Source organism: Cyprinus carpio, chromosome B16 (assembly GCF_018340385.1).
Source record: "Cyprinus carpio isolate SPL01 chromosome B16, ASM1834038v1, whole genome shotgun sequence".
Taxonomy (NCBI): Eukaryota; Metazoa; Chordata; class Actinopteri; order Cypriniformes; family Cyprinidae; genus Cyprinus; species Cyprinus carpio.
In genome coordinates, this window is record NC_056612.1 from 9,317,873 (window position 1) to 9,340,760 (window position 22,888).

At 36.0% G+C, this 22,888-nt stretch overlaps 2 protein-coding genes across 2 annotated transcripts; one reads left to right on the forward strand and one right to left on the reverse strand.

Moving 5' to 3' along the window:
• Positions 1-2,256: 2,256 nt before the first annotated feature.
• LOC109104701 (prenylated Rab acceptor protein 1-like) lies at positions 2,257-8,740 on the reverse strand. The gene is made up of 7 exons (XM_019117989.2): positions 8,607-8,740; positions 8,034-8,136; positions 4,752-4,832; positions 3,849-4,061; positions 3,523-3,620; positions 3,303-3,404; positions 2,257-3,219 (listed from the first exon to the last, which is right to left on the reverse strand). The coding sequence occupies exons 3-7, from the start codon at positions 4,820-4,822 to the stop codon at positions 3,131-3,133; spliced, it is 573 nt and encodes a 190-aa protein (XP_018973534.1). The 5' UTR covers positions 4,823-4,832; positions 8,034-8,136; positions 8,607-8,740; the 3' UTR covers positions 2,257-3,130.
• On the forward strand, positions 8,730-22,291 carry dedd1 (death effector domain-containing 1). Its single transcript, XM_019117981.2, has 7 exons — positions 8,730-8,867; positions 9,318-9,465; positions 9,682-10,178; positions 10,261-10,380; positions 12,507-12,635; positions 19,950-20,340; positions 20,995-22,291. The coding sequence occupies exons 3-7, from the start codon at positions 9,713-9,715 to the stop codon at positions 20,999-21,001; spliced, it is 1,113 nt and encodes a 370-aa protein (XP_018973526.1). The 5' UTR covers positions 8,730-8,867; positions 9,318-9,465; positions 9,682-9,712; the 3' UTR covers positions 21,002-22,291.
• The last annotated feature ends 597 nt before the right edge of the window (positions 22,292-22,888 follow it).

Here is a 22,888-nt window from a genome sequence, read left to right on the forward strand (position 1 = left end):
TGGAATAGATTACAGCTTTTATCTGTCATATCAACAATTTGTTCTCCTAGTATCTGATTCGAGAAACAAACTTTATCGTCCAAATTATTTCTGGACCAACCAATTGAGCCTGGTGTGTGCAGGTTCCAGCGCTGGTTTATCAGGAGATGTGATTGCTATGAAGCAGTATCAGGTCTTATTGTCTGTGTATGTGCGCATGTGTGTGTTTGTGGGAGAGGTGAGGGACAGTGCACTGTTGCAGTCAGCCATTGGCTGTTCATCTGAAAGACGTGAATATTGAGATTAAAGACAGAATGACAAAACTACTGGTAGAAACATGTATCTGAAAGGTCAAATCCAATAAAACATCTAGTACATTTAATATTACCAAGTGATGTCTGACTCTTCATTTCTGCATCTTTATCTTCTTCTTACCAAATTTCTAATATGAGATGTTACTGTTAAATCACTCTTATTTAAAGATGCTGTATTCAGTGCAGATTCGGTGGCTTTTGTGTCCCCAGTGAAGATCATGATATTATTGCCTTCAAATTTTTAACATCAATTTTAAAGTTGTCTTTGATGAAAAAACACCTTGTGAACTTTAAGCATATTTAAGTTTTTATTTATATATAATTCTAAACATCTTACAGCATTTTAAACCACCAAATATCACAATTTTTCTTATGTTCCTTGGCCTGTGCCTGCCATTTTGATGATGAATACACTTAATATAAAGTCTTTTTTTTTTTTTTTTTTTTTAGATATTTTCACCTTGTTTGGTATATCAGTAATACTTTTCTTTAATGTATCTATATTAGTTTTAAATTCATTAAAAATAATAATAATAAAAATAAAAATAATAATATTTTGCCCCTTAAAATATTGTCTACCCTGTTATATTCGACTACTGGCCCTTTAAATTAAAGTTGGAAAAAGGAAACTACAACTTTTCAAAAAGCTGACATAATTTCTTTGAAGGAAAACACCTGGGGAAGGTGAGTGAGAGCCTCTGTTTCTGTTTTTATTTATTTTATCTTTCCAATCTGATGTGCTCAGCTTTAATATGTCCACCCTGTTAAGGGGAATAGGAAAAAAAGAAAAGTTAATAATTAATTAATTTATAATATAATTTTATTTTATTTTTAAAAATCCATTCAATTCTTTATTTGATAGACCTTCTGTGTTAGCATTTTCTGCTCAGACTTAGTGTAATGGCTGATTTTAGGTCAAAATGTCCAAGCTGTTAAGTCAGGCTGGACACATTCAGTGTGCATAGTGATAGTGACAGCAATTGATGTAGAAGTTGAAGAAGTGGTGTATTTAAACTTTTTTTTTTACATTTTAAATATAAAATTTTACATATAAAAATTTTAAATTGTTGTTTATTTGTTCCTAACAGGGTGGACATTTTTGCTTGTCCTTCTCATTTAATTTGGCTCATAATTGCTTGAATTTATTTTGTATATACCATATATTTATATACCAAAATTATTTTTGAACACAAGAATTGATTTAAAAATGTTTCATTTTTGAGTGTTATGTCAAAAAGGCCCATATATAAAAATCATCCAGTTGTGCTTTGTGATACATCTTGAAAAGCTTGAATATCTGCTTTGTTTAGAGAAACATAATTTACTGTGTATAAAATAAAGGTTCATTTAAAATTACTGTATTATTTTCCTCCTATATCATTGGGGTCCCCAGCATCCCAAACATGAGAATTCTCAGTTTCAACAGAACACACAATAACCACTTAACAATACCACTATTTTATCTCCTTCTCTAAACAATGGCAAACAATGGTCTTTTTAGGCCACAGCAGAGAGTGACTGTAATATGCTGACCGCAGCATTCATCATACATTGATGTCACTGCAAACTACTGACTTGCAAAACTGGGCTGCCTAACACACACACACACACACACACACACACACACACACACATGCCTAATGTCCCTTGGGAGAATGCTATGGGCTCACTGCAGTGCTCCTCTTTCTCCCTCCCTCCCTCTATCCTTACTGCACTGCTGTAATGGAATATCGACCGGCTGCTCTTGCCGCAGTGTTTAAAGGGAAAGGTTGATCCCACTCAAGGTCATCACTATGGCAACTTAAAAATGAGATGGACTGTCACTGGCCTGATGTCATGAAAGCAGCTCACATAAGTCAAATTTGTGCGATGTGACAAGACAATGATAAAAAAAAGAAGATAATAGGCAATAAGTCTAGCTATTGTTCTATGAGCAGTCGTTAAATAAACATTAGACTGAAAATATTGTACAGGCTGAGCATTTTATTGCACTTCCCATTAACTGATAAAACAGAAGCAATTTGTAAAATAAAAGACAATAAACAAACATTTCCATAATATGAGACACCATATAAAAAAATAAAAAAACTTCCACTGAGAATATTGGCATCAGAAACTGATTAAACAATAGCAATAAAACATTTTTTTCTTTGCTCACGCATGCTGTTATGAAATCATACATGCGTGAGCTGTCCTAAAAAGACTGATAAAACAACATATGAGCTAAATATAGCTTAAGGCAAATGATTATGTAATGATCGGTACCCTAGAAATCACACAAACTGTCAAGACAGTACATTCTTGCTGTCTGAATTTTTTTCCTCGCTATTTTGGATGATCTAGCATAACATTTTGATCAAAAAATGTATTTGTCCTTTAGTGCGAGAGGATCTGAAAACCTTTAAAAGGATAGTTCATCCTGGGATCTCCTGTGAAACATAAAACGAAGAATTTGTTTTTCAAAATATCTTCTTTTGTATTCCACAGAACAACAGTTTTCAGTTTTGGGTCACCTATGCCTTTAAAGACAATATAAATTGAATAAACTGGATTTTTTGCATTTGGGTCACAGTCTATTTAGTTTGTGTTTAAGAATGCATTTAGAAATAAATAATGTAACAAATGAACATGATATCCAATAGGTACTATTAAAGGCAACTGAGGTCTTTCAAATGTGCTCGATCCGTTTAGGGCAATATCAGTTTAACAGTCCACATTTCTGGCCAATCTGAGAGTAAACTGATATTTTTAAATTAGTACAACCACTATGTGGCAATATAAAAGATGAGGCAAGTTATTGTAGGTTAATATGAGCCAAAAGGTCAAAGGTGAGAGGCTTAAACAGGTTCCATGAGTAGCTCATCTATGTCAGACGACTCCAGCTCACGAAATGCCGCATGAGTGCCGATAACAGCTAGAGTAGCACCTGAATAAATAATAAAAAAAATCAGTTTCAGAGGAACCTTTTCTGAAAAAACAAGTACAATGAGATGAAGGTGAAAAACTCACCTAATAACCAGAACACAGCCATTCCTGCACCTGCGAGCCAGAACACAGGGAAGGAAACCCCTCCTGCTAAACCTAGCTGGTGTCCCTGAGTCAACTCACGACCTGAGAGAAACAGAGGAGAGTGTTTGCTCATTAGATCACTTACATCACATCAAATATCCAGCCCTTCAACTTCAAACTAGCATTTTAAGCAAACAAATCCAATGACTCACTCTCTTACCGAAAACAAGCAGCTTCTTTTCCAGCGTTTTCAAGTGAATTATATAGAAGGCACCAGCAAACACTCCCAAAGCAATCAAGAGCATTGGGGAACTGATACTGGAGGAGAAAAGGAGAGAGAAAGTTTTATTCTGTTAAACACCTTCCAGATGGTTGCATGAATGTGGACCTTCAGAGAAACTTAAACACACACACCCATGTTGTGTACATAAGAACAGAGGCATTAAAATGTGAGCCTTTTATTTAATTGGAAGAAGTGACATATTTTTGAATATTAGCTCATTTGTAACATACATTGTAGATGATTATTAGCAAGCAGTTCCTTACATGCAGTAGAGGATGAGTCCCAGGAAGATGAAGGTGTAGTTGCTGTGATAGGTGTTCAGGTTCCTCAGCACACGCTGGCACAGCTCTCCAAAATTGCGAGGTTTGGAGAACTTGCGCTGGTCTACAAAACTGGCCCACGGACGGATGGACTTCCTCCTGCGGTCAACCCAATCCTTAATCACATTACCAGACAGACCTTTGGGCAGCCACTGTCTGACATCCACAACAGACAGGAAAAAAGAATTACCAGAGTTATAATAATGTTTATACATTTCATTCATTTTAAAACATATGTGCACCATAATAACACAATTAAAGGTGCTGTATGTAGGATTGACGCCGAGTGGTTGAACTAAGCATTGCAGTCCAAATTCAAAATATTGGAGAGGGTTTTTTTCACCTGGCTTCTCTTCCTCAGACTTGACACACACGCAGGTTGCCAGATTGACGAATCAAACAGGACCGAGCGCACTTGACGATGAATGAAATGGAATATGCGGTGTTTTCTGCCAACTGGCAACCCGTGGTGCCGAAATACAATTGTGTAAACTGGCAGTGGGCGGGAAGATCGATGTTCCGGCCCGGAACGCACATTTTCAAAGGAGAATAACTGACTGTAGCATTGTTTTTCAGATAAACAAGTATGTTTACTTAGCATGTTTCTTAAATATCTATTAACATAACATATAATAACTATGGTATTTTTAAGCTTAAGTAGAGTCAAAATCTTAAATACAGCACCTTTGAGGGTAACAACAACACATAACGCATCATAATATGACTTGAACTATGATTATTTTTAATGATGTGTAATTCATTATAATAGCAAACAATAGAAACGAAAGGAAGTTACTGTCTGTAGATTTATATGACTTAAAATGAAAGATTAAACACTTTACTCACCTCCCCACTACACCAGCATCAGGAAGATGTCCTGCCTCACTGCTGAAGGGGTCACTTGCTTTTCCATCCATTTCAGTGTGTCTAATAACATAAGAATTTATTTAACATTAATATATACAAGTACTGTAACTATTAAAACATCTAGTTAATTTCCAACTCACTACACATACACTATAAAATAATACACTTATATTATACTTAAAGGAAACTCCATTATATCTAAAGAAAAAAGTGGGACCCTTTTCTAATGAAATGTCCATCATTCATAATAAATGTCCATTTTGCTCATTCAAAATATTTTTAGCCTATATGCATTACTGTAGTCATTACACTGTTACATTATCATAGTACACGAAGGAGAAGAGGTCAAGATGTATGGAAACTTTAAAAGTGGGAAACGTTGGTATAAGAAGGTCTGTTGAGAACAGAATGAACAAAGACTTTATTAACTGCTCAGTAGACCACTGCCTACACTTTTCTCTTTCATTTTTTTTTTATGAAACCATGAAAAAACAAATTAAATAAACATAATAGTTTTCATTATTTCAGATACTTCGTTTAGAAGACTTTCCATCTACTGTGCATCAAGTTATAAATGTCTTAAATTACGGTATGTGCGCGCTAATGGGAAATCGATGTCACTCATATGGGTTGGTACAGAAACCGCATCCACAACGACAAAGAATCCGGAAGAACAAGTATGTTAAACTGCTGCATTACGTCAAGATGTGTCCAAAACATATTAAGTTATGAAATAAGACAACGCGATCAACTATACGCTCCTTCTTAAATAAACTTCACAAACCAACAAAAACGAAAACCATACAATGTTCTGAAATATTCGGTGTCTGAGATTTTCGGTGACGCTGGGCGGAGCTTACATGAATATTCATGTGTTTCTGTTTCGCGTTAAAGCGACTCTGATAATATTAGTACGTTTTCACCGGATCACAAAAACTGTTCAACAAGGTAGGTTAATTACGTTTCAGCTTCTAACGAAGATAAGCAAATGTTGAATATAATTGTTCGTTTGTGCACAAAATGTTATTGTTTGCTGTTTTAAATGTTTACTCAACGATTACAGCCACTGATTTGCCAGAAGCAGCCTATCGTTAGAATACGCTACAAGTAAATGGGCCAGTAGCTGTTAAATATTTTTTCATATTCCTCTGTTTTGCTATTAAATGTATGTCATTTGAAGTTGTGTAGCATATGGTGGCACAAACTTGCTCACTGTATTGTAAGACTGTAAGGTGAGAAATGAAGAACGATATAAAGACTCTTATGTAGTAACAACTATTTAACTTTTTTTTCTCCTTAAAAAAGGTGTCACATGGAAGTGCATGACAGCCTGCAGTTCATGTGGAGAAGCTGTTTGTTTGTAATTAATATATCTGTTACAAATCAGCAGAGTTTGATACTTTTGCCTGTTATTGTTTTCCTATAGCTTACAGAAGCTCTTCTAATGGGGGAGACTTATATTTTTGTCAAGTTATATATGAGGCCACTATTGCACACATACATAAAGACATGCGTAAACGTGCTCAGAATTAACTTTTGCTTTTTTATCTGATGCAGGGGATGGTGGATGTGTACTTTATCAGTGTAATAGTTAAACAAATCATATGCAAAAATAAAAAAATTTGTATAGCCTACTATTTGATACAAATGTTGTATTATGTAACCAGTTTTAAAGTTTTACTACATTTTGTTCCTGAAATCCACACTTTTGGAATCAAGATAATCAAAGGTAATCAAACCAAGCACAACCTAATAAAACATGTTTCATGGATAAAGGGTTTTGTAAAAAAAGATCATGTTGGTGGATATTCCACTAATATTAAAAACATGTGGGTCATTCTTGAATGGCTTATTCTGCAGTGGTATAAACAATATGATCCCATTGATTTGAAAGCATGTTTCTTCTCCCAACATTTAGACTGATTTCATTGAGTTTGTTCATGGTGCATAAATTTTCTGTTTGCCATTTCTTGTTCATATAGGAATTTACTTTAATAATGTATTTAATAATTTACTTACAACAGAAATCATATAAACATGTGCTTGCTTATGTTGATCAGTAGGCCTATCCCTGAACACATATACAAGTTGTTACATCCTCCTGTAGCTTTCACAGTTGTTTTTTTTTTTTTTTTTTTCAAAACATGACCATGTATTTTATATTTATACAGGTGTGTAGTAAATGTCATTTATGTAATGCCTTCACCACATCGGTTAATAAAAACTTTTAACACCGCATCAGTTGAAGTCTTTATTCAGCAAAAGCAATCTACTTTTATCTTTGAAATGAAAATATACAAATTACTGTATGTTTTGATATAGCCACTTTCTATTAAACTACAAAACATTTTAATTGTTATAAGTTTGTAGAAAATAAGCAAAAAATTGTTAAAGTACTGCAAGGTTGTGGATTTCAAAACTTGACCAATACACATTTGAGTCAAAATGATTTTCAAGTGCACCACAATGTGTATATGATTAAAAACAATAATAAAGTGTATAAAGACATTTGTACATTTTTGTTTAACTATATAGTGCATATATAGTGCATTTTATGTACTAAATGTATATTTTTTTAGACAAATAAATAAATAAATACAGAGATTAAGAATGTTTATATTCCAGTTCATGTGTGCATTAAAAAAAAATTCATCTTTTGCTTTGTTATTAAAAAATTTTTTTTGAATGATTGAGCAAACGATTAGGAATGACACAGAATAATCATCATACATTTTATTATGGCACAACAGATACATTTTGGAACAGTTATTAAACGACACATTTTAAGGACTCTTAATATTATAAAAATGCTTAATTGTTGTAGGCTCATTTGGAGCATAGCCTACCTCAGGTAAATCATTACGACAATCACAATCTTTAAATTATTTTGCATATTAACAATAGTAATAAAAACAACAATACACTAAGCATAATGTCATTCTACGCTAAAACATACCTTTTTTGAAAATCGTTTATGTTTCAGTGACAACGTACTAATATTTTCAGAGACGCTTTAACGCGAAACAGGAAACTCATGAATATTCATGTAAGCTACGAAAACCATCACCGAAAAAATCAAACACCGAATATCTAATAAAACCGGAAACTATTCGCTCTTTCTTCGATAATGTTGATCCCCCAACAAGTATGAAAACCAGACAACTTGTAAGTGAACTTTGAGGAGCGACTGTAAATTTAGATATCGCAAAAACGGCGCACTGAGAGGAAAATAAACCCTAAATAAACAAAGCTCTTACTCACAGTACTTTTCGAAGTTATATTCAGTTGTTGCTGTGCGGCGGATATGATGTGGTTATCCAGCAGCTGTGACGATCTTCTTCCGTAGACGAACTACGACCGCCTCCTAGTGACATGGACCAAACCAACAGGACAGGCAAACAGAGATTAATCACAGTCCCATGTATTAATTCACACGTATTTTTAATATGATGGATTATATTCTACGTTTAGGAATTATAATAAATTATTATTTTATCTAAAAGTCATGACGTCAATTTGTTGGCCAGCTAGGAAGGAAGGCCCAGCATATAATGGGCCCAAAATAGAGTTGTTGTTGGTTTTTATTTAGTTAATTAAAGTCTGTGGATAATAGAGGACGTTTTGTTCTACAACATAAATTACACACTACCATACCTCATTTTACGAATCACTAAAGTGCATGTTTCATGGACTACAACTTCCACAAGGATGCTTAAAAAAATTGGACAAGGGCAGTTCTTATAAAGTAACTTGCTATCAGCCTCCGATAAGTAAGTAAGTAACGTTAAGTATGTTAGTAAATAAATAAATAAACAAACAAATATTTCTACTCACTTTTGCGTGTCTAATTCCCTTCCCAATATGGCGACTTTTCGCGGACGATGTGTCTGCTTTGTCTACATGGAGCCTCGATCTACAAATCATATTCGAGTGACCTTCCTTTAAAAACACATATAACGATCTGCGACTGTTCGGTGCTCGGTCAACAAAACCGGTTAACGCTCGAGCGGTGTTTTTCCAGTCGAGGTTTGTGGGTGGTGTTAGGAAGGGCTAGAACAAGAGTGTAAACACAATCCAGATAAACAGTTTGTACAGGTAAGATACTTGTGGAACCTCAGGTATTGACGTGAAATATGAGTGTTTTGTTTATACAGCAAAATATAAAAAGAAATCAAGTCAAACCTTGTTGTTTTAAAAGAACACAATTCCTTGTCCGGGCGCTAATAACAAAAATGTTGATAACAGGGGGACTCTTGTGCTCTGTGTAGTATGTAAAATGAATCTTGTAGGTTTTTTATTATAAATATTTTTTAATCGAGAGGTTTTGGTGCAGTGATGTGAGGTTAGCTCATCGAAGAATCTAGTAACGTTAATACTACGTTAGAGGCGGAAGTCCGCTGCAGGAATGTCAGCTGACGCCGCAAACATGAACATTTGGACGTAGTCTCAACCCTCAACCACCATAATTTAACGCTGTTTCATAATTAAACATAAATGCATGTCATTGATTCGTTTTCTTTTATCACCTTGGCTCTGTTCCCTCAGCTCAAACGTGACGTTATATAAAGAGTCCACGTGACCCTGCGCGAGAGGAACGTCTGACGGAACAGCTGACGGAGAGACTGACTGAGGGCGGCTCACCACAGAAACGCTTTTTGGATCAAAATAACTGCGCTGTTTCCACTAAGACCGTGTAAATATCTTTCTATGTTGTTTTTGTACCACTTGGAGACACAAAAACTGGATTTGAATGTTTTATAGAAGTATGTTTTAACGGACAGTCGATCCTGATAGTTAGCTTGTAGGCTAATGTACAGAGAATGTAACGTTACTTAGTATTTTTGACAGCCAAGTTTGTTTGTTTTATTCAGTATATATAATATAATAACTCGCATTTTAATATTTATAGGTGTTCTTTACCAGAACCATTTGGAGAGGCCATGGCTTCGGCGAAATGCTCGAGATATTCCCTGTACTGGGAGGAGACTGAGTGCCTGAGCTACTATGAGATGCTGTCCCTCCATGAGATCTGTGAAATCGTGGGCTCCCAACTCACAGAGACTGATGTCGAGGTTCTGTCCTTTCTCCTCGATGAAGCTTATCCTGGAAAACATCCCCTCGATCCAGAGGGATGGACCGATGAGTTGCCTCCTGGTCCTGATGGGTCGTCACAGGGTAATTCTCCATGTCCTCGGCTTCTGAAAACATGGCGAAGAATACAGCCGCAGAATGAGCCGAGCCCAATCGCCGGTTGCCACAGACCCAAGAGCGGCGTTGAACTGCTGTTGGAGTTGGAGAGGAGAGGATACTTGAGCGAAGCAAACCTCAAACCTTTATTGCAGTTGCTGCGAATTCTGACACGACATGATGTCCTGCCTTTTGTCTCACAAAAGAAAAGAAGAACAGGTGAGTATCAGGTGTCAAAAAACAGTGAACAGTATACAGTAATGTTTATGGTCACATACTAATGTGTCACCTGTACTGTTAGTGTCTCCAGAGCGAGAGAAGGTAGAATACCAAGCGGTGGATACCAGAGGGGACACACGATTCAGCTCAAACACAGATATACCATCCTTTGAAAACACACAAGACCACCAGTGGAGAGCAGGTGAGAAAAGATTTCCGCTAAAATCTCAGCACATCAATTTATTTTAAAAACAATTCTGCTTTTGTTTGTTAAACATTTTGTCTCTATATTTTTCAGTCTTTTTGGAAATATATTATAATATTATATAATATCATCACCTTATTTTTCAATGCGTAAGCTGCTTTCTGTGAATGTGCAGAACTTCTGGTTCACTGGCAGATATGAGTAAATAGAATTACTATTGCACTACACAGTGTTTATTTTTATGCTAAAAAAATTTAATAATAGTATTGATAACAAAAACTAGTATCAGACATCATAAAGGACTGTTTTTGTACATCTAATATAACTAGAAGCAGAAGACACCGGAAGCCTTAGTTCAAGTTACAAATGGCTGCACCCAGTTTAATAATAGTTTAAGTATAATTAGAGCTGGACAATATATCGAACGATATGACCATGTGCATCTCGTCAGTTAAGCCGGTTCCATGATTAGCGGTAAATCCCCATCACCTGCTTTCAAATGGAGCTGCAGTTAATACACAGAGCCATAGTTCACTGAGAAGCTACGCTATATCGAGTTCATTATCAAAGGCGATTCATCTTCAATAATGAACTCGATATAGCGTAGCTTCTCAGTGAACTACGGCTCTGTGTATTAACTGCAGCTCCATTTGAAAGCAGGTGAGGGGATTTACCGCTAATCATGAAACTTTGCTTTACTGACGACACAAAAAAAAACAAAACGATCTATATATATACCAAACCTAAGTATAATATAATATGATATAATATAATTGTTTAAAATAATTAAGGAATATTTTCCACACTCTTTTTCACAAAAAAAAAGTAAAGGATTTTTTTATATATTTAATCATTTTTGTTTATATGCTCCAGTGTAGAAATGCATAATAGCACTGTATATTTTCAATAAATCATAAATACCTGAAAAATATAATGTGGGGACTTTTAATTTAGCAATGACAAAAACAGTTTGAACTGATTAATAAAAATAAATTGAATTTGTTGCCGTTTTTTTACTGCTTGCGTTGTAGTCTTGATTAAATTAGTAGCAAGGGTAACCAAAATGGCCCAGTTTGTAGGACATTAAGCATAAAGCATATTAAAATATTTAACCTTGTTGCTTTAAGGGACACTCCATCCCAAAATGAAGATTTTGTCATTATTCACTTACCCCCATGTCGTTCCAAACCTGTAAAAGTTTTGTTCGTCTTCGGAACACAATTTATATTTTGGATGAAAACCGGGAGGCCCGTGACTGTCCCATAGACTGGCAAGTAAATAACACTGTCAAGGTCCAGGAAAGTATGAAAAGTATCGTCAGAATAGTCCATCTGCCATCAGTGATTCAACCATAACATTATGAAGCGATGAGAACACTTTTTGTACACGAAGAAAACTAAAATAATGATTTTATTCAACATTTCCTCTCCTCTGTGTCTCTCCAAATCAGTGTAGTGTCATTTTGAAAAATCTGAGCAGTACGCAGGCGGCTTACGCTCTTCTGTGTCATCCGCGCCACAAGGGTACATTTTTTACGTGTATTTACACTTTGGTTTGAAAGCAAACAGCGCATCGGCGCAGCGCGGCTGACACAGAAGAGTGTATGCAATCTGCGTACTGGGTACTGCGACTCATGTTGAGGTAATTAAAATGTCAAATTAATATTTTGCGCTCAATTATTTACTTATCAGGCAAGATAAGTGGGAAAATTATACAGTGTAGTCTTTATCACCCTGCAGAGGTTTATTTTGCAAAATAATCTGCTGACTACACTATCCCTCATTTTGGGAACCACTGGAGTTGGCGATTTGCGCTCTATTAATTTGGTCTGTTACGATTCTCTTTGTTTGATTACTAATGCCTGTGTAATACGGCGTTGCACACAGAGGACCAAAACGTTCAGCCTCGAGCTCTTTATTGTCATGTGTGTTAAAATTTGCAAAACGTACCAAATTGAACAAAACTATATAAATGCAAAATTTGAATTTGTGACTATATAACGGTATCCACGGTATAGCAAAATCCATATCATGTAACAACGTAATACTGGTAGTCACTTTCATACTGGTATAGCGCCCACCCCTTCCTGGTTGTTGTGTAATAATGTATGTTTGCTTTGTTAGGGACTGGCTCTTCTGTGACAACAACCACCCCTCTCCGACGGAAGCGAGGTAGAGGTCACCACTGGAGCAGAAAATCTAGGGGCAAGCCTGAAATCCAGCCTCAGCCAACACCCGACAAAGTGACCTGCGGTAAGATCAATTTTTATCCTCATTGTTACACATTTTTTGTTTAGTCTCTCTTACTAGCATTTTTTTAAACGTACAAATCTCTTTGCCTTTCCATTTCTCTTTTCTTTTGTTTGATTTTATCTATAAAATGCTCCACAGCAGAGTGTACCTTAGCGCTCCATTTCTTGACAGTTTATAAATAACCAGTCACCCATTCATTAGTGCCTGAACCTCTAATGCTGTCAGAATGAAAGTGAAACTGTCACAAAAGAGGTCCATGTTAAATGTATGTCATCATTCATCCCTTTGTGAATTCCCTGCACTCTGCACTATTATCACTTTGAGTTTCATTCTGACTGGACTCAAAGGCTGCTCACACCAAAGCCTCTTTGTGCTTTTGCTAGATGGGAGCTGTCCTGCCATCAGGGCATTGCTAAAATCTCTTCAGAACAGAGCACATGAGACACACTGAGTGGCAATAATGGCACAGTAAGTAAGGAAATACCAAGATAAAAACTGCTTTCTCAAATTTTGCCAAAACTGTTTGTCAAGAAAGAAGGGGTTTATGTGAGGCATTTATTTTCTGGAAGGACTTTTTCTTTTTCTGGGACATTCAGATCTCAAAATACCAAGAGCCATAATTTATCTTACGCTCCAATTTGCAGTATAGCATTAAAAAACGACCATGTTTTCCAGCATAATACTCTTGTGGGAGCTGAATGTCTCATAATAATGTTTAATTAATACAGATACACGTCAAATAATTTCTTAGATTTGATCACTATAATAGGTTGTTGTTTTTCTTGTAACAGTGCAGATACATCTATTGTAATCATTTAGGCTGCATGGTCTTGCTTACTGTTTCAGCTCTTCATCTTTGGGTTCATAATCTTTTGCTATGCCTAAAAATATGATATACATTTATAAATAGATAGACAAATCAGATTTTCACCATCCAAATGTGTTTTTATATTGTGTGGATTCTTTCAAAATATCTGTCTGATGCATGAGCCACACATTAGACCTCACTTTTCTAAAAACATGAATGAAAATCAGGGAATTCAGAGGATAATTTAATTTTAACAGGATAAACATATTTAAACATGGAAGAGCTGTTGTTACACTCAGTATACACACTCAAGTATCTGCATCCAGCCTTATTTATGTGCCATTTTGTTTTTTTCAAACGTGTGAGTGAGACTCTTGACATGCTCTTTGTTCACCTCAGATGCTCGGCACTAGTTGTACTCTACTGTTACAAATAGGGTTGGGAATCGAAAATCAATTCCAATTCCAGAATTACATACTGAAGGTCAGGAATCGAATACTTGTAGTAAAATAAACATTTTAATTCCACCTATCAGTTCCTGTGTGCGCATCTTTTTTTTTTTTAGGTGGTGAAAAGGGGCTGTTAAAAATGCGTTTGTCTTTGAATAATTCAAGAGATTCATTCAAAAACACTGATTCATCCAATAATGAAACAAGTAAATCTTGAGTGAGTCACTGAATCATTCCATTCATAAATTCCATGAGATTTTGTTTAGTTATATTTTTTTCTTCAGAATTGTGAGAGAACTACAACCTCCATTAAAAAAAAAAAGTGTAAATTTATCCAGAATCTGGCTCTGTCAAGTCCAGTTTTTATGTAGCTGGCTGATTTTTGTTCAAGGTATTCAACAGCAATTAAATGTTTTGCAAAAAGAGACAGAATAAATGTTTGATATCTGAACTTTTGACTTCGGTTTTTTAACCACATTGGAAAAAGAAACTGGGAATCGAAAAGAATCAGAATTGATCAGCAGAATTGGAATTGATAATATTCAAACGAAACCCAACCCTATTACAAATGCTTATTGACCTGCCTGTACAAATACTGCATGGCTTTGGTTCCTCATTATGTGCACTGCAGGGGCTCTTGAACCCTCAACTGAAGCTGCTTATTTCTTTGCTTATTCATGTCACCTGCTTAAAGCATGTAGCTTTTGTTAAAGGGATACTCCACCCCAAAATGAAAATTTTGTCATTAATCACTTACCCCCATGTCATTCCAAACCTGTAAAAGCTCCGTTCGTCTTCGGGACACAATTTAAGATATTATGGATGAAAACCTGGAGGATTGAGACTGTCCCATAGACTGCCAAGTAAATGCCTTATGCTCTTCTGTGTCATCCGCGCCACAAGGATGCGCTGTTTTATTTCAAATCATAGCTAAATAAACATAGAAACAGCGCATCCTTGTGGCGCGGATGATACAGAAGAGTATACACAGCATACAGTGATATGGAGAGACACAGAGGAGACCGTTGACAAAGGAATTATTGTTATTTTTGTTTTCTTTGCTTACAAAAATTGTTCCCATCGCTTCATATAACCCAGATTGCACGTCTGATGGCAGATAGAATATTCTGACGACGACTTTCATACCTTTTATGGACCTTGACACTGTTATTTATTTGGCTATGGGACTTAGAATTGTGTTAAATTGTGTTCCGAAGACGAACGGAGCTTTTACGGGTTTGGAACGACATGGGGGTAAGTGAATAATGACAAAATTTTCATTTTGGCATGGAGTATCCCTTTAAAGGCAGGATATTAGAAAACCTTTTGCTTTTAAATCATATTTATGTACTTACTATAGTGTGCCAGTAACAGCTGCTTGTATCAGTTAAAACAGGTAATTTGGTGCAGCCCAATAGTGCTTAACGGTTAATATATTCCTTCTTATCAGAAACAACATTGTGAAGTTAAGATTTCTTACAGATCGTGTTCCCATTTATAGTTGTGAGCATTTATGTTTGAGTTGTGCTTTAGACTTGCCTCAATTCCCCTGCTTCCTTCATGGTTCGATTTCTATAGAGAAAAGTACACTCACATTCTTTGTTTTTACCTGTGTCACATTTTTCATCAACTTCTCTATCCCCGTTTCTGTTCTTTTTCATTTTCCTTTGGATAAGCAGTTTTCAGTGTGATTAACTCCCGTGGTGTGTCTGAATGAAATTTCTGTGAAGAGATTATTGAATATTGGGCCACTGAGACTGAGCTGCATCAGCCTGTATTTCCTGGTGTCTCATGCCCAGTAAAACACTCATTATTGTCACTCCACTTCTCATTTAAAGCATCGATCCTCTCTCTTCTGTACCTGAGCTTTGATGCAGCCAAGGCTAATCTACTATCTGCACTGACCTTTTGTTTAGTGTGATGAGAACCCTTTGTGCCCTAACTTACTTCACATGTCCCTTAAACATTAGGTTACACTGCACTGTGAGCTTTTTTGACCTATAAAATGTTCATAAATCAAGCTTCAGTCTTATATGGTAAATTTGAATGCATTCTATTCACTACGAGATCCTCCCTGTTGTTCAGATTCTGCCATACAACTTCCAACATAACAGTCCTTCTGTGCCATGATTGACCTATGAACTTTCACCTTTGTTTTACACCTGAACTAGCTGAACATGCTGTTTGCTGTGTTGACTCCGCATTTGATCTTGGCAGGTTGACTCAAGATTGAGTAGAAAAAGCAGGAGAATGGATAGAGTGAAAGAGACAGAGCTCACAACAAAAACAAGTGTGTGCTGTCCGCTCTGTCCGATCACACACAGTCAAGACTTGTGTGTGCTTTAACTCACGCGCCTGGTCCATGTCCTAAGGTAAAGAACCCCCTTCCTAACTCGCATAGGACGAGGGGCGAATCTAATACTCTGTGTTCAAATGTCAGTTTTCAGTTGTTGCTGTCCACTTCCCCAATGACATGTGCTATGATCTATGAACTTAATTTGGGAACAAATAGGAACAAAATCCTCTTTGGAGGGGTTGTTGGCCTCAGTGTTTCTCGGAACTGACTCATTAAAAATACCTTGGAAATTTCTGAAAGTCCATTTGAGTGTGTCCTATTAAATCACCTGTAATGCAACATAACATTACACGACTCTAATTCAGCGCAATCTATGTTCAAAAACAAACCATTCTACACTCGTTGACCAAACTCAGCCCCAAAGCTCAGTTTTGCAATGATTTGTCCTTGAAAAATCATCCTCGGTGAACCTTTGCTGGAGCAGTTCTGAGGAAAATGACCCAACAGTTCTTGTTTAGACCCAACCGAGTGTTTTGTATTTGTGTTTAGGCTTTTAGTATTGGAACTTTACCTTAGATACCTTAATTTATTCAATCAATTTCTGCCAATGTTTTGATTTTTGTAAAATTAAAGTAGACACTGGTTGTAAACTTGCTCATTCTCGACCAAAGAGAATCTTAAACCTGTAGCCTCCATAGGAATGAACTAGAAAATGTTGCTTTTACACACAGATAAAAGATTGTGCAAATGAACTTTGCCTGCTTGACCAAAAAATAAGACATAGCAAAACTGTTGCAACAACATTCATCCAAAAGTGCTTGTTTCTCTCTCTCTGTCTCCCTCTCCTTTCTCTATGTCCACAGTTGAAAAACATACTGACTCAAGTGTCAGGAACAAAAACAAGTTGGCCATCCTCACATACTAAGAGAGGGAGAGAATGAAAGGGAAAAAAAACAATCAAAAGAAAAGCCTGACCCTGATCTATGGGTGCAGTCGGTCAGCCTTATGCCCTCATTTCTCTCCCTCCATCTTGGTTTGTTGTTCAGCAGGAAAGAGGGATCGAAATAAGTGTGGAAGCTCTTCGCATGGAGCAACACCCCATAAAATGACGCACAACATTTTAGATTTTTAGAAAAAGTAGTTACTGTTTGTTTATAAGAAGAAATTAACAAAATCTTCAACAACCTATAATATCTGAATATTTGTGAATACATGTTATTTTTCTGAAATGCTCTGGGATGCACAAAAAGCACAATAAACGTAATGCTTACAAGGGGGGCATTAAATATATAGACAGAAAAACCTACACTGTGCCACTTATTATAGGTACCTTCTGTCTACTGAAACTCGAAGCTGAGGAAAACCAATGTCCTGTATTAGTTTATGTGAGGAGCTCTGATGATGTGTGTTTAATGGAACTAAAAGTGCTCTGTAAATGTGTGCTGTGTTTAAAAGAACGTTAAATAACTCTTGTGTTTCGAGTCTGCTTTCAAACCTGCATTACAAATTATGTTTGGGAGACCACCACCATTTTAGCCACAATTTCAGGCTAAATTTAAAGCCTTGTTTTGGCTGGTTTCCTTGTCAAGTGATATGTTTATTCTTCATCAGAAATGGAAAATCTTTGAACAGTGTGTTTTAGTAAAGACCATTGTGCGAATGATTTGTTTAAATTTATATGAATCAAACTTTCAGTACAAGTTACATTACATGATTCAAAAATCCTTATATGCATGGTGAAAGATGCAATACATTGCCAAAGCATTTGCATCAATATATATACATGCATACAGTTACACTGTCTAGCACATCAATCCTGGTCCACATGTCTCGCTTGCATTTGAACAATCTTGTAATATTACAGTACCGTTCAAAAATTTGGAATTAAAAAATGGTTTGAAACTTTTTCCATTTCAATAGATTTTAAAATGTTATTTATTGCTGGGTTACACTTTATTATTTTAAGGTGTTCTTGTTACCGTGTAAATATACATTTAAATACTAAGTAATATTAATTAACTACATTGTACTTACTATATGGTTAGGGTTTGGATTAGGGTTACTTGCATGTAATTAATTTATTGTTGTTATAATAGTGAATACATGTAACGTCTAACAAGGACACCTTAAATAAAGTGTTACCTATTCCTGTGATGGCTCAGTTAATTTTCAGAAGCCATGATTCCAGTCTTCAGTGTTAAATTTAATCTTTCTTTAATATGCTGATTTGGTGCTCAAGAAACATTTCTATTTATTCATGTTGAAAACAATTTTGCTGCTTAATATTTGTAACAGTGTGAAAGTCTGTATTTCTCACTTTTGATCAATTTGGATCAGTGCTAAATAAAAGTATTAATTTCTTATTACCCCAAACCTTTGAACAGTAGTGTACCTGTAATTATATGACATTATTTACTAGCAAAGTCCTATACTGTATACCTGATTGATTGTTGAATGAAGGGAAAGTGTCCAGTTGGGTAATGAACTCCAGTCGCTCTAGGAATAACAAATTCCCAAAGTGCTGCTGTTCACAAGCAATCCGTAAATACAGTACATTCAACATTTAAACAGTGTTTTATTTTCACTAATGAATTAAAGTGTCACTCAGTCGCTTAAGTTAATGGTTAGTCTTTCATATTCACTGTTGCTTTGTAAACGTCCCAACATGCAAAAAGGTGGAGTTTGCATTGGAGCTTTGGTTGTAGAAAGGTTGGATTTGTGTTGCAGCAATGTTCTGAAGATTGATGGGTCCACTTCCTCCTCTGACCTCTGAGCTAATGACATGAAAGGAAATGACATCACTGCGAAGCGCTGGTTCAGTATGTATACTCCAATCGTATTTTGCCATCTCTGTTCCCTGTGCTGTTGCATGACATCAGTTCTACCTCCACTGTTTGGTAAAGCCAACCTGCATAAAACTCCGTTAATAACGATCCCTACAGAATTTGGATCTACATATCAAAACATAAATATCACCAGATCTGTCGCCTGAAACTCAAATGCAAGCCCATCTCTGGATTTTGCTCAAGGTGCTTTCAATCCACCTGAACTTTCCGAATGGCCTCAGATCATGTGCTTTAAATCTCCCTTGTCAATGTTCAGTAAACATGTTGGATTTCACCAATGTGTTTCCAAGTCGTGTGTGCCTGCAAATAATTTGAAAGCCACCTCATGATGAATTTGTGCATAACCTAAATCAGCCTACTGGTTTCACTTGTAGCCTCACTGACTACAAGTGAAAAATCAGGGTCAGTCGACTCCAAAAATCTCGATCTCTGACAATCTTGAGGATGTTGACCTCAGTTATCCAGTAGATCTCAGAGCTGATGCCGTACCAGAAAGAGTTTGACTTTTGTGCCTTCTGGTTTAATAGACTTTGTCCATAAATAACCAATCAAAATTTAAACAGGGAAGGAATTTTTTTAGGCAAATGTATATGAATCATTGCTAATCTTAGTTATTTTTCAACCAACTTTTGGATGTAAACAAATAAACTGAATGTCAAGTCTCATTATCACTGTACTTTTTGCCCTCCTTTTGACCCCCCCACTGATTTGTCATTTCTCGTGTTCTTCCCCTTTCCTCCTGCTACTGTTTTTCTTGTTTCTCTCCATCCTTGCTGCAAAAAAACCTTCACACACTGAATCTTCACAAATCCATCTCCATCCCCTCATGATTTTCTTTGCCCCTTTGCATGCCACCCTTCATCCTTCATCCCACCCTCCTCTCTTTCTCTGTCTCCAACACTCTTCCGCTCTCAGATGTCCGGCTGCGTGTGCGTGCGGAGTATTCGGAGCACGAGTCGGCCCTTCGTGGAGGAGTTTCTTCTGACAAGCAGCAGCCGTTGGAGAGGCAATTTGAACTGTTCAGCCGAGCAAGCATGCTGCTCCGTACCCGTGATCTGGGCTGTATTGTTTGTGATATCAAGTTCTCGGAACTTGCCAACCTGGATGCCTTTTGGGCAGACTATCTGAGCGGGGCACTGCTTGAGGCACTGAAAGGAGTCTTCATCACAGACTCTTTGAAAAGGGCAGCGGGACAGGAGGGGGTCCGGCTGCTTGTCAGTGTGGATCAGGATGACTATGAAGAGGGCAGGAAACTGTTGCTCAGAAGCCAGACACATAATGGGACAAACTGGGCAGCACAAAGTTTGTAAGTACTTTTTTATGCATAGGATTTTATTTATTTATTGAAATTTTTTTTTTTTTGTGGTCTGATACATTAGGGTTGAATGTAGAATTGCATGTATACTCTCTCTCTCTTGCCTCTATATTATCATGTAACCACCAGGGGGCAGTAGAAAACAATTTTGTCTTGTCCCCTTTTATACAACCATGAGAAATTTGTATTTTTTAATATTATTTATATACAGTTATAGTCTTTAGTATAACTCTTCTCTTCTATTTTTTTTATATATATATTTTTATTATTTTTGAGGTTTTGGTACGTTCAGGTTAAAGTTTAGTACTTGTGATATTTTAATATTTTACAATTCTGTTTAGCTTTTGTTTTTTATATTTCATTATATTTATTTATTTATTTGTAATTTTTTACTTAAGCTTAAACTATTTTTCAGTTGCCAAGGCTATATTTTTGCTATCTATATATCTATATATATTATTTTATTTAAGCTTTATGTGAATTAACCAAAACTATTTTCAAAACAACACTGGCGAGAACCTTATTAACAAATAAAATATGTTTCCAAAGTTAAATAATTATATATTATTAAATTATTATTTTTTATGCTGTCATTTTACTAAAGTATTACTGTATTAAGTAATGTATTCCATGTTTCCTTCACAGGCCCTGAGAAATGTCAGTTCCACTTAGGACCTTCAACTATGATGGATGAAGAAGATGTTTTCCCTTTTTATTTCATTGCCCATTGAGTGTTGGTGACCCTGGGAAGGAGAGCCTGTTGGAAGAGTCTATATTAAACTGGGCAGCCGTTTTGTTGGACACTGACTGTTTCTGAAGGAAAAAGGATTCTTGAGTGTTCAGAGGTTAGGTTCAAATATAGGGCTGTCTCTCTCTCTCTCTCTCTCTCTCTCTCTCTCTCTCTCTCTCTCTCTCTCTCTCTCTCTATTGCAGGTCAGTTTAAACATGGACAAATGCACACCCATAGAAAACAAAAGATGGAAGTTCTGCATCTGTACCACTTAGTCTTCCACAGGTGGTATGTGGATAGAAGTTTTTTTCCCAAATGTGATGACATACAATAAACCTCTGAATTCAAGTTATGTGTTTAACTTTTTGGAAATTTAAAATAACCTCTTTGATAAAAGATAGGAATAATGGGAATACACAACAAATATGTAACCCAAAAGGATATACGAATGATTAATAAACATTCAAATGTATAGTTAACAAAAAGATTATGTCAGGATTTTTATTTTTATTATATCTCCTGTTTGAAAAGGTTTTGAAAGATTGAATGGTAACTTAATTAAGAGTTTGGGCTGGTAACAATGCTTCAGATGACCAACTGTACACTTCCACTATTGGACCGTTTAATATGTTGTGTAATTTAACTGCTCCAGAGTGCTCTGTTGTACTGCTTATAAGAGTCAACTTAGTTAACTTTGGAAATCCTTCAAATCGTACCTGACTGGAACAAATCAACTCTGCTTTTTTTACAACAAGGATTTTCTACAGTGTGCACCACTGTGAGATTACATGTGTCCCAACATCTGCTATTTGTCTCAGAAACAAGCTCATGGATTATCAATGCCTTTGTAAACTGATGATGAAAAATGATTGTTAATTATAATTAGATGACCAATGATTTGACACAACTGGATTAACTTCTAGTCATGTTTCTGGACTAAAGTGTTCTTATAAAGAAAGAACATGTTGACCCTTTTGTTATATTTGTACTCTTATGACAAAAATGCAAAGAAGATAAAAGTTCAGTAGTATTTAGTTGAGATTCGGTTTGGAACAGTCCTGTCATGTCACTGATGTAAGTGATTTGGGAGTGGAACATTGAACGCTTTTGTGTTTTCATGTTTTTGTTTGAAATGATATCTCTTGATATTGTTTTGGAGTATGTACATTTATGTAACTATATAATTCTTAATAAAGTCCTGTCAGAAAATAACACTCTTTCTGATACTGTGAGCTAAAAGACGTTTAATTTCAATTTTTGTATTTCTTTGGGAAATGTTGTGGCCAAATCCCTTCGGTGGATTCCTGTAAGTATTGCTTTTTTTTTTTTTTTTTTTCAGTTAATTCGTGATAGTTTAACGTTATATACAGAACTGAGGTGTTTGTCTATTGACTGATATTCTTAAATGAGAAAATGCATTAAACACACAGCTGTAAATGTAACTATTCTTCAATAACTTCTTATAGGGTGTAAATGTAACTGTATGTCTATACTCGTTTGCTTAGAGCACAGTGTTTTGGAGAGAGGCCTGCTCCGAGCCTTCACCGCGTTTTTTTGTGCAATTAAGTAATTTCACCAGTAGATGGCAGCTATATGTTTGATCAATCCAAGTCAAGCCTACGCAAAACATATACTGAAGTAATCAAACAATTAAGGGGAAATGAAGATTAAAAAACATGTATGCTGCTTTTCTTCTCCTCGCCCATACAGATGCGCTTTTGCCCCTTTTTCAGCACCGGTGGTCAACGCGTAGTCATGGAAACCGCTAGAGGTAGAGCGAGACACATGAAGGATTTGCGCACGAGCACA

Bases quoted from the DNA above. Each gene is read 5' to 3' on its own strand.
- LOC109104701 (XM_019117989.2), bottom strand. From the start codon at position 4,822: ATGGATGGAAAAGCAAGTGACCCCTTCAGCAGTGAGGCAGGACATCTT. The intron at 3,621-3,848 runs GTAAGGAACTGC...TTTCTCCTCCAG, and splicing joins GGACTCATCCTCTACTGCAT to TATCAGTTCCCCAATGCTCT. The intron at 3,405-3,522 runs GTAAGAGAGTGA...TGTTTCTCTCAG, and splicing joins AAAGAAGCTGCTTGTTTTCG to GTCGTGAGTTGACTCAGGGA.
- dedd1 (XM_019117981.2), top strand. From the start codon at position 9,713: ATGGCTTCGGCGAAATGCTCGAGATATTCCCTGTACTGGGAGGAGACT. The intron at 10,381-12,506 runs GTGAGAAAAGAT...TTGCTTTGTTAG, and splicing joins AGACCACCAGTGGAGAGCAG to GGACTGGCTCTTCTGTGACA. The intron at 12,636-19,949 runs GTAAGATCAATT...TTCCGCTCTCAG, and splicing joins ACCCGACAAAGTGACCTGCG to ATGTCCGGCTGCGTGTGCGT.